The sequence below is a fragment of the Manis pentadactyla genome, chromosome 4 (assembly GCF_030020395.1).
Source record: "Manis pentadactyla isolate mManPen7 chromosome 4, mManPen7.hap1, whole genome shotgun sequence".
Taxonomy (NCBI): domain Eukaryota; kingdom Metazoa; phylum Chordata; class Mammalia; order Pholidota; family Manidae; genus Manis; species Manis pentadactyla.
Window position 1 is genome coordinate 4484921 of NC_080022.1, and position 15964 is coordinate 4500884.

At 41.8% G+C, this 15964-nt stretch overlaps 1 protein-coding gene across 1 annotated transcript in view; it reads right to left on the minus strand.

Moving 5' to 3' along the window:
* DNAJC11 (DnaJ heat shock protein family (Hsp40) member C11) overlaps nt 1-15964 on the minus strand; it is a 63068-nt gene that overhangs the window by 25900 nt on the left and 21204 nt on the right. The window contains exons 2-4 of the mRNA XM_036925353.2: nt 7842-7971; nt 5693-5766; nt 1471-1572 (exon numbers count right to left, since the gene is read on the minus strand). Coding sequence (XP_036781248.1) covers nt 1471-1572; nt 5693-5766; nt 7842-7971 — 306 coding nt within the window. The remainder of the gene's footprint in view (nt 1-1470; nt 1573-5692; nt 5767-7841; nt 7972-15964) is intronic.

The window sequence follows — 15964 nt, forward strand, 5'->3', positions numbered from 1 at the left end:
ACTCCGATAGAATCCCAATAAGCAATCACTGTGCACACCCAGATGGCCCGTTTTATCACAGGACACGGAGGCTCAGGCTACTAGGGCGTTCCCTTTCCCTTCACTGCTCTGAATGCAGTGCAACTACAGCCAGGAGAGCAGACAGCAAGGCACTGACCAGCCCACCCTCTCCTCCACCCGCCAACACTGACCTTCCAAACCAGACCTCCCCCAGGGCACTGGCCCTGAGCACCGGCGGGGAGGGCCAGGAAGGGACCTGCTGGCCCAGTTCAGGGCGCCTCAGACACCCTCCCTTCCAAACACCTCACACTCCCCAAGTTGGGTCAGCCGGCATTTCGATGGTCCATCTGACCTGAAGACAGCTCTGCACTACTGAAGCCATCACCTGTTTAAGGGCACGGTGGGTGGAATGGGGAGATGCTGGCATTTGCAAATACACTTTGAATTTAGGATTCAAATGGATGAGAGTAATCTGAATATAGGGTCCTTTAATGCTGTCTGTAGAGGTCTTTAAAAAATCCATTTTCTAGAATGGATTTGATCATAAGTTCACAGGATAATGCTTTAATGCCTCCTAGTTTCTAGCCAGCAATTGTTCTTTTTTCTTTAGAAGATTTTCATGTTGCCTGCAAGGCCATCCTGGTTCCACCGATGGAGCCTGGCTGCTGAGTCCCCTTACTAAACACAGCTGAAAAGGACCACTGGTCCACGTTTAATCAGCCATTCAGTACAACTGGCATCTCAAACTCGCTGCGCTATAGCCTGTTTGCTCAGGGCTGGGGCATGCATTCAGAACAGTCTGCTTCCCCAACAAATCAAAGGGAAAATATACATGCAGGACTGAGAAGTAACTCAGGCTCAGGTGCATCATTGGGCCACAGGACTCCAACTCCGTCGGGAACATGACTGAGTTAAAGAGGCTCACCCCACTGCTGCCAGAGGAGCCTGGTGCCCTGTGTTCATGGCCCTATTGTCCTGGGACGATGAAGCACGGGTGCCTCGTTAAGGTGGTTTGGAAATGTCCCAAACCCTCTGCATTATCTAGCTCTCCACATCCTGCCTGGTGCACATAATCCTCTTGCCTCAATGTGCGGCTAGGCGGCTGGCCTTTTCCGGACACTGTCGTCTAACTGATTTTTGGACGTCAGGGATGGGCAGTCGGACTAGAGGAAAAGTTCTCAGGGACCTGGCCTGTACTTCTGCTTGAGAACCTCCCTGGCTTCCAGGAAAACCACTGAGCTGGTGTGGCCTTCCTCCGTATGGCTCAGAGCACTTCTTTCTGTCAGCAGCAGCACACTGCTGACAGTCATCAGGGATGCTTTCCAGGAAGATACCACTCCGAGACAAAATAAGCAACAGTTTGTTCCATCCAATTTTTTATGTTATTACTTTAAAAACAACCCACCAGCACCTAATTGCTTCAGGCCCACCTTCAGGTGATTAAACCTTGCTACAGTACCACTGGCTCACCTTGGGGTTCGTCCGCTGTTGCAGTCTCCTCTCCTCCCTCTCTCTCTGCAGCCGCTCGAACTCTTCTCTGATCTCAGCTGGTGTTCTCCTCCTTTCCACAACCTGCACAGGACCAGCAGGCAAGGAGACAGGTCAGGTCCCAGGAAGGGAGGGAAATGCAGCATAAAGAACCAAGTCATCAACTGTATTGCCCAGGGTCAGCCACTCCTCTTCCCCAGGACTCCAAGAGATAGCCATGAAACCAGCGGGGAGTTTTTCCACCAGAGGGCCCCAGTTCCTGGCGAGGCGTGGCTCATGTCACACCCACTCAGCTCTGCAATCCTGATCATTCCCAAGGCCTTGCTTGTCCTCAGAGAGGCTTAAGTATCCTTCCCTTCATTTTAGCAACTTACCTCTGAGTCTGTAGGAATCTTACAGAGAAATCGTCACCTTAAATCTCAGTTTGTTTCTAATGCGTCCCAGATAACAATATTAAATATCAGATGAAGGCAAAGCTGTCCACAGTGGCATGGCCATCTTTCCCTAGTGTGCAGAGCTGTCACTAGAAATGCCTTTTGAGCTTCTCAAAAGGGGTCCTAAGCCATCAGGCCTAGGTGTTTCTAGAATCATGGGGCTCTTCCCTACAATATGATACGACCCTTAGAACGTAGGATGTCAGTTACACTTTAGCATAAACACCACTCAGGTACTCTTAAAAATGGTGTAAAACTAAATGTGATTTATTCCCAGAGGAATTAATGTTTAAATAAAAGGGTATTAACAAGAAGCCTACATGTATTCTGGCTGGGAGTGGGAGGAAGACTGAGAAAAAGCAGGCTGTATATCACTTCAAAAAAAAATGCAGAAGTTTTAAACCTGCCAATAAAGTTACGACAAATGTAAAGAAAGCCTAATATGGAAAGAACGTGAACCCTGCAGTACTCAGCCGATGAGGAACCGGGGGAGGAACGCATAAGCTAAGGAATAAATCGCTTGTTGTAGCTGCCTTAGTGGGCCTGCTCACCAGACACCCGGGCTTACAAGACTGCCATTAAAGCCTGGCTCCGCTGTTCTCTTTGACTATGTTCGGACCAGTGAGCGTGTTTCTCACAGGAACCAACAGCAGAGCATGTTAACACTCAGGGATGCACAATGATGTCAAATCTTTGAGAAGACAAGGCGTTCCACAATGGCTCATTGTGAAAGGAAGACAATCCAGCTGAGGTTTCAAAGAGGCAGGGAAAGGCCTGCATGGGCCTCAGGCACCGTATCCGTGGAAGAGGAACCTGTGCTGCAGGAACCTGTGCTGCGTGAGTGATTGCTAAGGGCCCCCGATTCTACGGCCTGTGAGAAACGGAGTATGATAAACATGAGTGAGGCCCTAAGGCGGATGGGGGAAAAAAGCCCAAAGAGCGTATTCCCTGTAGCAGGGGGAGAAATATAGGCAGTTTGGAGACACTTCTCGAAGAACATCTAAAAAGGTAGGTGGTATAGGAAAAAGCTATGTTAGCAATCACAAGTTTTAAAAACTATTGAAAAAAATAAGCTTACAGCAAAAAATCAAAGCAGTGTACTAGGGTAGGTGGAGCCCCCATACCCACCCTCACAGGCAAACGTATTTTTATATATCTTCCTATAAAAATCGTCTATGTGTGTGTGCATATGTAAGTGTATATATATCTTAACAAAAATGGGGGCATGCTGTAAGCTTTGTGCAACTTGATTTTATTTCAGCAATGAGAAAAATGAATACAAAAACTGGCGTATCCAAAAAAAGTTAGGGAAATTTGCTACTACTTTCAGGAAGAGAAAAAAAATAACAAAACAACATTTTCTCTTCTAATCACATAATACAATAAAAAGAGGGAGGTGGTTCTTTCAAAGGAAGTTTTAAAATAAAAACACTGTTCAAATCATCTAAGAACAAACTGCAAGTCCTAAATGGCATTCGGGCTACTGCTTTGAGACCTCACAACATCTGGTTATACTGCATTGACAAGGTAACCTCACTCTGCTAGTTTTTAAAAAACAGAGGGCATGTGCAACCATTTATGCACTTCCACTTCCCCAAATTACCCTGCCTTGGACTGAATGAAAGTGACAGGTTTTCAAAGTTTCCATTATCTTCTCCATCTCCTGCCAGCCCTTCTCATCAGAAGAAAACAAAAATAAAAGAGCTTCAGGGAAATGTAGGTAATCAACTATTCCATTTAAAAGATCAAGAAAAAAATGATGTGAAATACTTTAAAAATTGTTTGTGAAATTTCAACCCCAATTCAAAGACTTCAAACCTTGGACCCGTAAGTGTGGAACCCCAACTTAAACTGGATTCCTGCCAATGGTGACCTAAGAAACTCATTACTAAGGACGAGGCGGGTCTGGAAGGGCAGTGTGACCTCCACAGGGCCTAGAGTAATTGGGCTGTTCTACCTGCAGACATTTCATACTGAATATTCTATTTAAGAGGACATCGGTGTAAAGAATGTAGATTAAACAGAAGTTTTGATTAATCATGACTTTCACCAGTGACACATACTCTATGAATATGCCCCTATACTGATGTTTTTTAAATACACAAATCTGTAAGGTTCCAGGAATTAAAAGACTGGAAAGCATCAGTATCCACAGGCCAGAGCAGAACGAGATTTTTCAGGTATTCTAGTTGCCTGGCCTTTCCTGACTGAATTAATAGCTGCAAATTCCTCTCTCTCTGCTACTTTGATAAGCTGAAGAGCCAAATATCCCAAAGGCATTAAGTTGTTCCATTTCTAGTTAGATTTAAGTAAGTTTGGTAAACAGTTGGTGCATAATCAGAGCTGACTGCAGAGTCACAAAGGCTGGCCCATCTGGAGCAGTGAGGCACGGGGCAGGGCACCTCACTCTAGCTCCCCCAGGCCCCTGATGTCCTTTATTATTGACCTCTTTCTCTACACAGAGTACATTATGATGGAGAGTAGAACACTAAGCCAGGGGCAAGTCACTTTCTTCCATCTCAACAACCCTTAGATAAAAGCATCTAGGAACACGGCATCCTGAGCTGCATTGTAGTCAGTAAATACTAGACATTTTCAATGTTTTTCATTAACACTGCATCATATGCTGCCTAGTAGTCTATATACCTGTATTGTTCACCTTGACTGTTCACCAACTAGGTCTATCCCTGTATTAGCCAGGAAGACCACATTACTTATGCAAAAGGTGAACCGAGATCTCTAAAAGCTGGGTGGCAGGGTGGAGAGAGGACGGAAAGCTAGGCTCATCTCCTGGAGACCTCAGGTGACTCCCCATCTAAGCCTTGGTTCCTTGCTGTAAATGAGGGGGTTAAATGGCATGATTCTTGAGGTGTCTTCTGGTTTGAAAATTCTGATTCTAGCTAGTTAACTTTTATTTTGGAATAATTTTAGAAAATTATTTAAAATGTTAGAAAAGTTGCAAAGATAGTACAGAAAGTTCTTGCATACCCTCACCCAGCTTCCCCTGACGTTAACGTCTTACTTAACCAGGGGACACTTGTCAAATATGAAAAACCAGCATTAGGACATTACTATTAATGAAACCCAATCTTTCTGGATTTTACTGTTTTTCTGCTAATATCCTATTCATGTTCCAGGATCCAATGTAGGACCCAGGATTGCATTTAGGTATCATTTCTCCTTAGTTCCCTCCACTCCATGAGAGTTTCTAGGTCTCTGTTTCCGCGATCTTGTCGTACTACAGCTCTTACTGCCGGCACTACAAGACAGTATCAAAGGGCCAGGGAAAGTGAGATATGGGTGATGTAAGGACTGTGGGCGAGAACTAAGCTGCGGGTGATCTGGGCCAAAGGATGCCCCCGAGTGTGATTTAACACCTCGGAAATGCCATCTGAATTACACGGTTTCCATTCCACTTGCAGCTGTTATCAGATTCAAAGCTGTCCAAGAACTGTGGAAGGTGGACGGAAGTTTAGTGCAGACAGAGCAGCAGAAACTGTTTTCTGCCAACTCCCGACTGGCCTGCTTCGGGGTTTAAACATTGCCGGTCCCGCCTTACTTTTCACTTGACGAAGCAGTGAGCCGAGGACAAGTCGGAAGACTGGCTTCCCAACGTCACTGAGGTGCAGAGCGGCAAAGCGCAGCCCAGAGCTCAGCCTCTTAAACCAAAACACCAGGCAGGGAAGGGCCTCGGGACGACTCAAGGGCGCCGTCCCAGGCCTGCGGCTGCTCGGTGGCTCCCCCGGCCCCGGGTGCCCGGGTTCCCTTACCTCCCAGCCTTCCATTTCAAGTCCTCTCTTCCCATAGACGTCGTAGATGGCCCTGGTCTGGGGGTCGCTAAGAACTGCAAATAAAAAATCAGACATGTCTACAGAGTACAGGACTCACCCTTCTGGCCTGACCACAGCATCGTTCGGTAAGCCCACCTCCTTCTGGTCATTCCTGTCCAACCACAGTCTTCCTAAGACCCTCTTCATCCACTATGAGTTTTTCCTCCCAATTGCTTTTTAGATCCAATCCAGGAAGTGTTTAAAGGCGGCTACAAATGAGAAATGCCAGATTCTGCATGTCTAAGCTACTCTCAGTTGGGAGGTGCACCTTGTGGGAAGCTGCTCTGGCCCTGGTGTCACTGAAGAAGAGCTGTTTGTAAAAGAATTCAGGAAGTTTCTGCCACAGTCTATAAAGTACCTTGGTTTGAAAGAGTTAACTCCAATTTCTAAAGAAACTTCATATAAAATCAGGGACAGGCTCTGACACTAGAAGAATGTGATTTATTATTTACTCTACACTTTCACTAACTCCTAAGACAGTCTTTTTTTTTTTTTTTTTTTTGGTGCCTCTATTTGTAAATCATTTTAAAAGACACAAACAGGTACCTGCCATTCTGGTGGTGGCCACATCACCTGAAGCCCATCAGGAAAAGGTTCTCCAGGAAGGTGGGAGTATTCGAAGGTGCCAAGCTGATTAAAGGTCAGTAAAAGCCAGCAGCTGTGACATTCCTCCTAGACTCTGTCAATTTGTGTTCAAGACATTTGAATCTTTTCTCCCCTAAGACTTCCCATGTATTTTTAGGCCTAATTAAAAGACGATGTAAATGATTCCATCCATATTCAAATCTAATGGGGAAGAAGAAGTGCTGACCACTGGAGAACGTGGGAGCTGAACTTCCTGCGTTAATCTCCAGGATTTAACAAGGAACTATTTATTCGCATTTTACTTTAGTCTCCCTTCAGGCACAACCCGGCCAGGCTTGCTGCTGCAGCGTTTCCATGGGCACTGGGAAGGATCTTCTGCTAACTCTTCCCTAAACCTCCAAAATACCACAAACCAGCTTTGTGCGTGATTTAGAAAAGTGTGATATCAATCTGGTCACTCAGACAACAGGACACAATACAGGAACAAGTTTTCGGCCAAGTTCACCACGTAAGTGGTCTGAATGGAGTTAAATTTGGTACCAAGACAGTGATGACTTAGACCTCTATCATGCACGATGACCTGAGTTTTACTGGACACTAAAATCTAACTTTCTGGTAAAACTATAAAGTGAAATATACCATCTCCTTTTGTGTCTGCAATGAGAATTCTTTATTTTGTAAATAAATACATTATCTAATTTTTGGTCTAATTAAGGAGCAAATCAACATGTGGTTCTGGAATGAAAAACTTTTTCACTTGGTATGTATCCTAAGAGTGGTTTAATATTTTTTCAATTTTAATTTTTAAAATTGTGGTAAAATGTACAAAACATAAAACTGATCATTTTTAAGTGTACAATTCAGTGGCATTAAGCACATTCACAATGTTGTGTAACCATGACCGCTATTTCTAGAACTTGTTCATCATTTCAAACAGAAACTCTGCACCTACTAGTGATCTCAGTATTTTAGAAATACATATCACACAATTTTCTTTCTGAAATATGTTAAGGTGTAATTATAAAAATTTCAATTACTCAATTCTATTTCCTATTAGCCTTCTTAACATCGTTTTTTCTTTTGGTGGAACCTTTCCTTAACCACTAGAGAACCAATAAAATCGCCTGCAGATGAAAAAAAATGTTCTTGTACTTTCTCATAAAAAAGAGAACAAAGCAAGACTGTCTGTAACGATCAGCCTTTTATCTCCAAGAGATCCCTTTAGAAGAAGACTAGTAAGCGATTTAGAACTTGAGTATTCCCCTGCAATTTAGATCCTGGTCTATTACTGTACTTGGACTCTCATTTTCTACTTACTGGACACATATTGATTTCCAAAGCAAAATACTACTCTTTCAAAGGACCCGTCAGTGAAAAGTACTAAACTAACCACTTCCTTTATATACCTCTGAGGACCTTCCTTTTCTGTCTTCTACAAATCAAGTCTCTTAAAAATCGAGTATCTGTATTGGGGTGTTTCTACAAAGCCAAGCCCTGCACTGACCTTCATAAGCCTGGTGAACAAGGTTAAACAGTCTTTCGGCTTGTGATTTGAGCTCTGGGTCTCTGTGCTTGTCGGGGTGGTAAAGCATACACAGCCTCCGGTAGGCAGCTTTCAGCTCTTCAGAAGAGGCCTACAGAAAGAAAAATCCAATTAGAGAACAATCAATGCTACTTAAATATTATCATTATCAGAATCAGCCTTGAAACGGGAACCTGTCAGCCACTTTCCAACGTTTGCTCTCTACACACGGGACATAATGAAGTTATGCTTTATTACTCCAATAAGCCTTCTTTTTTCCACAGTTAATAAAGTGATCAATTATGTACATCAATAGCAACTGTGTTTTGTTGGGACTGCTGCTATCAGATGGAATGAGAGAGATTTTCTATATTGGTTCAGTGTACTCAGCTGAAACCAGAAACAGCAGAGACCTGCTTACCCTGTAACTTGTTATTCAAAGTAAATTATGCCAAAGTACTTTCAACAGATAATTTGTTCAGGAAAAAGAAAAGCCTATATTCTCTTAGAAAAGCCATGTACTTAATCAGTTTTCTGGAATAACACACAGCAAAAGGAAACTCAATGAATATTCATCCATAAAAATCAAAGACAAAATTGTAAGACCAACACACACCTCTAATTCCACCTCTGATCCTAAAAGGTAGTGCACACACAACGCAGGAGCAACGCTTGACTGTCCTACAGTGGAATCCAAAGCTCTCCCCGCAAAACCAAAGGCCCCTACCCAACACATACAACTCTCTGGCCCTCATGCTGTCGTTCAAAGGGGAAAACATGCCATATGAAGAGCAGAAGACACCCAGTAAAACGGACTGTGTGTGTCTGCACCACTCAGAGGAGGAGAAAGGGCGGGGATGAACGTCCACACACTGCTAAGCCTGAGCACAGCCACCAGCAGTTCTCGGGACCGGCTTCCCTGGGGCCCAGAAACACCGCCCCAGGGGTCTGGCCAGTCCCCTGGGCCTGTTTTTGGGAAGTATTATGTCAGGGACCATTTGGTTGATCAGAGGTGATGCTGAATGGGCAGCTCGATCCCTCTGACTTGTTAAGAACATTTTATTTTGGGAGGTGATCCCTACCACCACCATCTGGACAAGACAAGCACATTTCTGGGCCACTGACAACACGCCTGAGGGCCCCAAGAAACCAACCATCTGAGCAGAGGAATGGGACAGGGTCCCGGTGAAGATGCTGGGGATGGACGGTGCTCGAGGTTCAGGTCCCAGGAACTGGGTCCACAAGGAGGTCGGCCATAGGGACACAGTCAAAGGAGCAAGGTTACAAGAGAAAACATTAAACTACTGTCTTGCCAATGGGTTTCAGACCTGGGCAAGTTCACTATGGATTCGGTGTAACCAAAGAAAGGACAGTAGAACGTCTTTGGGGTGAAAGGGTTTATACCCAACTTTATTCCCACGGTGGCAGGTCAATCAGTAGAATCCCATCCCCTCAGAGTGAGTCTGCATGCAGCAAGTTGGTCTCTGCCTCTGGGCCTCTCTGCCCCCGCAGCCTCTCAGTCTCTGTCCTCAGCGCTGCCACCACCCGTCTTGCCTCTGGTCTTCTCCAGCCTTGCAGCCATGCCACTGTGTCGCCGAGAGCCCTGCGCAGGGCTCTTTCAGAGTCAGTAACAATGTATTGCCCACATGTGTGTAGTGAGCCAGCTGACCAGGGCCAGGTGGGAATCCTGGCCACAGGAACCTTCATTTTATCCACAACTCTATTTGTCTGTAATTTCCACAGTTGCTCAGTGTCTTCCAATCCCAACGCTAACGACTTCTCGTCAATGAAAAATGGCACATCTTCAGTAATAATTTCTGACATAAAATCTCAATATTTTATATAGGACTAAGTTATTCAGATGCTAGAAAAACAACAAATTCATGAAAGTTTACGAGAGGCTTCAGATAATTCTGAAGAGCTCCAAGAAGACAATGCATGTGACTGGGGAGACCTGTGGGGCACACGTGCCAGAGGGGGGAGGCTGTCGGGAAGCCCAGGTGCCGAGCCTGCACTCTCGGCCATGTCTTCATCCACCACGCCCGGCAGCTTTGTCTTCTGAGGAGTGGGTGGCCGGTGGCTGACCTCAAAGAGCCATTCTAGCTCTGACTTTATGCAATCTGCTTTCCACAGAGACTGACATTGCTCGTTTACACAGAGGCTAATCTTCATGTGTGTTTTATATCAGTTTCTTGGAAAAGGGCCAAGGATCTTATTGCCTGGGCACTCCTTTGCCTCCACAAACTAGGTAGATGTCTGCCCTGTTTCTGCATTCATCTCTTCCTCCCACTTTTCCTTTGGCACCGCCTTTGAGGAGACTACTGAGCAATTTTTAGTTGACTGCCTGCCTCCCTCCTTTCTCTCCATCTACTCGATGGTGTGCTTCACTCTGCGGTAATACACCAACCTTCAGATTTAGTGGCTAAGGACACAGGCTTTGGGCAAATGAGCTTTCTTGAACCTTAGCTTTGTCATCTGCCAAAGGCAATGACATAACTCTCAGAGACGGTGTGAGATTGAGATCAGAGTGACCATGAAGTGCCTCATACAGTGCCTGACACACAGCAAAAACACGTGCACTGTGGCTCTTTTAAAGCCTTATTTTTTGTTTTCTCAAACTGAAACGGTGAATTAAACACTACCTCTCTCACAGAGTTCCTGTGAGGACTAAATGAGATGCCTATGTAAGTGACTCACAATGTCTTGCACACAGTAGGAATCTAATCCCTTCAGTTATCACTACTGTTACAGTTCAATTTCAACATTCCTCTGACAACGCATGTACTGGAACTAGAACAGTGCAGAAAAGAAGGCACCGCTAAGGTGAAAGGCCAACAGGAACACTCACTCAGGAAGTAGTGCGTTCGTGAGGTTCACCAAGCCATAGGCTTATGACATGTGCACTGTTCTGTACGTATACTCTATTTCAGAGAAAAGCCCACTCCACAGCAGAGAAGGGCTTCAACAGTCCCATCTCTGTAGTCTCCTTTTTTTTCTCCTACCACAGGCTGCTTTCCCTGCCAACGTCAACTATGCCATGCACTTCTTGTCACATTCACCAATTACGTCACCTGTAACAAACCCTGCTGTTTCACGCAAATGAGTCCGAGTTAACTAGTGGCAAATAAAGTATATCCAGGCAGGTTTACTTATATGACGATGCAGAAGGGGCTTGCTCCTTTTTTTTTTTTTTAATTAAAGTATCATTGATATACCTTCTTATGAAGGTTTCACATGAGCATCATTGTGGTTACTACATTCACCCATATTATCGAATCCCTCCCCTCGCACCTCATTGCAGTCATTGTCCATCAGTGTAGTAAGATGCTAGAGTCATTACTTGTCTTCTCTGTGTTATACTGCCTTCCTCGTGCTCCCACTACATTATGTGTGCTAATCGTAATGCCCCTTAATCCCCTTCTCCCTTCCTCCCCACCCCTCCCCTTTGGTAACCGCTAGTCCCTTCTTGGAGTCTGAGCCTGCTGCTGTTTTGTTCCTTCAGTTTTGCTTTGTTGTTATACTCCACAAGTGAGTGAAATCATTTGGTACTTGTCTTTCTCCGCCTGGCTTATTTCACTGAGCATAATACCCTCTAGCTCCATCCATATTGTTGCAAATGGTAGGATTTGTTTTCTTCTTATGGCTGAATAATATTCCATTGGGTATATACACCACCTCTTCTTTATCCATTCATCTACTGATGGACACTTAGGGTGCTTCCTTATCTTGGCTATTGTAAATAGTGCTGCAATAAACATAGGGGTACATATGTCTTTTTGTATCTGGGTTCTTGTTTCTTTTGGGTAAATTCCTAGGAGTGGAATTCCTGGGTCAAATGGTCTTTCTATTTTTAAGTTTTTGAGGAACCTCCATACTGCTTTCCACAATGGTTGAACTATTTACATTCCCACCAGCAGTGCAGGAGGGTTCCCCTTCCTCTGCACCCTCGCCAGCATTTGTTGTTATCTTTTGGATGTTGGCCATCCTAACTGGTGTGAGGTGGTATCTCACTGTAGTTTTAATTTGCATTTCCCTGATAATTAGCAGTGTGGAGAATCTTTTTATGTGCCTGTTGGCCATCTCAGTTTCTTTGGAGAAGTGTCTGTTCAGACCTTCTGCCCATTTTTTTGATCAGGTTATTTGCTTTTTTGGGTGTTGAGGTGCATCAGTTCTTTATATATTTTGGATGTTAATCCCTTGTTGGATATGTACTTTATGAATATATTCTCCCATACTGTAGGATGCCTTTTTGTTTTACTGATGGTGTCTTTTGCTGCACAGCTTTTTAGTTTGATGTAGTCCCATTTGTTCATTTTTGCTTTTGTTTCCCTTGCCCGAGATGTGTTCAGGAAAAAGTTGCTCATGTTTATATTCGAGGTATTTGCCTATGTTTTCTAAGAATTTTATGGTTTTATGACTTACATTCAGGTCTTTGATCCATTCTGAGTTTACTTTTGTGTATGGAGTTAGACAATAATCTGGTTTCATTCTCTTACATGTAGCTGTCCAGTTTTGTTAACACCAGCTGTTGAAGAGGCTGTTGTTTCCCTGTTGTATATCCATGGCTCCTTTATCATATATTAATGGACCATATATGGTTGGGTTTATATGTGGGCTCTCTATTCTGTTCTGCTGATCTATGGGTCTGTTCTTGTGCCAGTATCAAATTGTCTTAATGACTGTGGATTTGTAGGAGAGCTTGAATTCAGGGAGTGTAATCCCCCCAGCTTTATTCCTTTCTTCTCAGGATTGCTTTGACTATTTGGGGTCTTTTGTGGTTCCATATGAATTTCAGAACTATTTGTTCTAGTTCTTTGAAGAATGCTCTTGGTATTTTGATAGAGATTGCACTGAATCTGTAGATTGCTTTAGGCAGGATGGTCATTTCGACAATATTAATTTTTCCCATCCATGAGCATGGGATAGATTTCTATTTTTTGGTGTCTTCTTTAATTTCTCACATGAGTGTCTTAGTTTTCAGGGTATAGGTCTTTCACATCCTTGGTTAGGTTTATTCCTAGGTATTTTATTCTTTTTGACGCAAGTAAATGGTATTGCTTTCTTGATTTCTCTTTCTGCTAGTTCATTGCTAGTATGTAGGAATGGGACACATTTCTGTGTATTAATTTTGTACCCTGCAATTTTGCTGAATTCAGTTATTAGTTCTAGTAGTTTTGGGGTGGATTTTTAAGGGTTTTCTATGTACAATATCATGTCATCTGCAAACAGTGACAGTTTAACTTCTTTCTTACCAATCTAGATGCCTTTTATTTCTTTGTGTTGTCTGATTGCCATGGCTAGGACCTCCAGTACTATGCTGAATAAAAGTGAGGAGAGTAGACATCCTTGTCTTGTTCCCTATGTTACAGGAGAAGCTTTCAGCTTTTCACTGTTAAGTATGATATTGGCTGTGGGTTTGTTATATATGGCCTTTATTATGTTGAGGTACTTGTCGTTTATACCCATTTTGTTGAGAATTTTTATCATGAATGGATGTTGAATTCTGTTGAATGGGGGCTTGCTCCTTCTCGAACAGCCATTACAAACTACTTTCTGTAACTTTTAATTGTTCTTTCCAGCACCTCATAACAGTTACAAGTGCAGGTTAGATGGATCTGACTGACTCTAGGTTAGTCTATTTCCTGGTTGTTAAAATTAAACTATATGACAAAGGAGTAGACTATCTAGTCTGCAAGAAATTCTGTAATCATATTAGTAAAGGAGTCATGTGCTATTGATAAATGAGAAGTTTCATTTTTAATAAATATCACATTCAATAAGAGGTTACAGCGGGCCTTTTATCACACCTGAATAGCTGAAGTCACTGGTTCGATATTTCACAAATGATAAGCTCTCTCACTATCATAAAAAAAAATACGTGGTATCAATAAAAATGATTCCTACAGTTGCATACTTATTTCTAAAATTCTGTGTAAAATTAAGAGATGTACTGTGCTTTAAGTGTGAAAAGTTTCATTATCTTAATCATCTGGTCATATTTTCAACATTAAGTAAATCTATTATAAATTCAAGCTTTATACATCATAAAATTCACAGTAGAAAGGTTCTCTGTGACCTGACTGGTCTGTTAAAATAATCAGATTAGATACTATACAAAAATGAGATTTCTGCAATAAGGCACAAAAAATAAAAGCATACAGATTGGAAAGGAAGAAGTAAAACTATTTGCAGATGTCATCTATGTAGAAAATCATAATCTACAAAAAAGCTACTATGTGATTTTACTAAGGTCATAGGATACAGGGTCAATATGCAAACATCAGTTTATTTCTATATACTAAAAACTGAAATTTGAAAAGATAATACCATTTAAAGTATCAAGAAATATGAACTAGTTAGGAATAAATTTAACAAGTACATGTAAGACCTATATACTGAAAACTACAATACACTGCTGACAGAAATTAAAGACGACCGAAAATAATCAAAAAACAAACCATATTCATGTACCAGAGGATTCAATGTTATGAAGATGTCAAATTTTCCCCAAGTAATCTATAGATTCAGTGCAATACAACCAAAATTGGAGCAGGCTTTTTTAAAAGAAATTTTACTTTCCTAGTTATCTTACTAAGCAAAATTACTCTGAAAAAGAACTGGAGGACTCATATTACTAGATTTTAAGATTTGTTATATGGCTACAGTAATCAAATCAATGTGGTACTAGTGAAAGAACAGATACACTAATCAATGGGGCATATTTGAGTTTGTGAATAGACCCCCTATCTACGGTCAGTTGGTTTCTACAAAGTTAAAGTCAAGGTAACTCAATCATTAATTTTTTTCAATAAATAATGCTAGAAGAAGGGATGATCCATATGCCAAAAAAAAAAAAAAAAAGAACCTTGACTATGTATGAGCTTCCATCATTTACAAAATTCTTTCCCTGAGAAACAAAAGCTGAGGGAGTTCATTACCACTAGATCTGCCCTGCAAAAAATGCTCAAGGGAAATGCCTGCAGGTGAAATCAAAGGACACTGGACAGTAACTCAAAACTTGGAGAAATAAAGATCTCAGTAAAGGTAACTACACAGGTAATTATAGAAGCTCCTATTATTGTGAAAATGGTTTTTAACTCCATGTTTTGTTTTCTCAAAGATTTAAAAGACTAATACATTTAAAAAATCATGTCTAAAAGAGTGTTGTATGGTAACTTTGGCTTGTACATAATTTGTTTCTACATAATTGAGGAGACTAATGCATTATAAAAACAACTGTAAGCTTCATTTCTGAGTACAGAATATATAAGTGAACACCAGTATGTCGTGACATCATGACATCAACAACTGAAAGAAGTGGGACAGAGCAAGCAAAAGTTTTTGTATGTTATTGAAGTTACGCTGGTATAAATTCAAATTAGAGTGTTGTAACTTTAGAATGTTAAATATAAGATGATAAATGGAACTACAAAGAATATAGTTAAAGAATGAACATACATGAAAGGAAATGAGAGGGAATTAAAATGTTTCACTACAAAAAAATTAGCTAAACACAAAAGACAGTAACTTGGGAAGAAACGAGGGAAGAAAAGATATAGGGCATAGAAAGCAAATACCAAAATGGCAGAAATAGGCCCTCCTTATCAGTAATTACTTTAAATGTCAATGGATTAAATTATCCAATCAAACAACAAAGATTGGCAGAATAGATTTTTAAAAAAATTACCCAACTACATGCTGTCTACAGGAGACTTGCTTTAGATTTAAAGACACAAATAGGTAAGTGAAAGGAAAGAAAAAGACATACTATGCAAATACTACCCAAAAAAAGAGCAGGGGTGGCTGTTAGTAATATCAGACAAAACAGACTTTAAATCAAACAAGGTTGTAAGATATTTTATACTAAAGGTTCAATATAGCAAGAAGCTAGAACAATTATAAGCATTTATGTATCTAATGACAGACTATCAAAATAGATGAAGCAGGTACTGATGGAACTGACGATAGAAATAGATACTTTCACAGTAACAGTTGGAAACTTCAATATCCCACTCTCAATAATGCAGAGGATAACCAGACAGGAGAGGTAAGGAAACAGCATTTGAACAACAAACCAACTACATCTACAGACAAAAACAGAATAC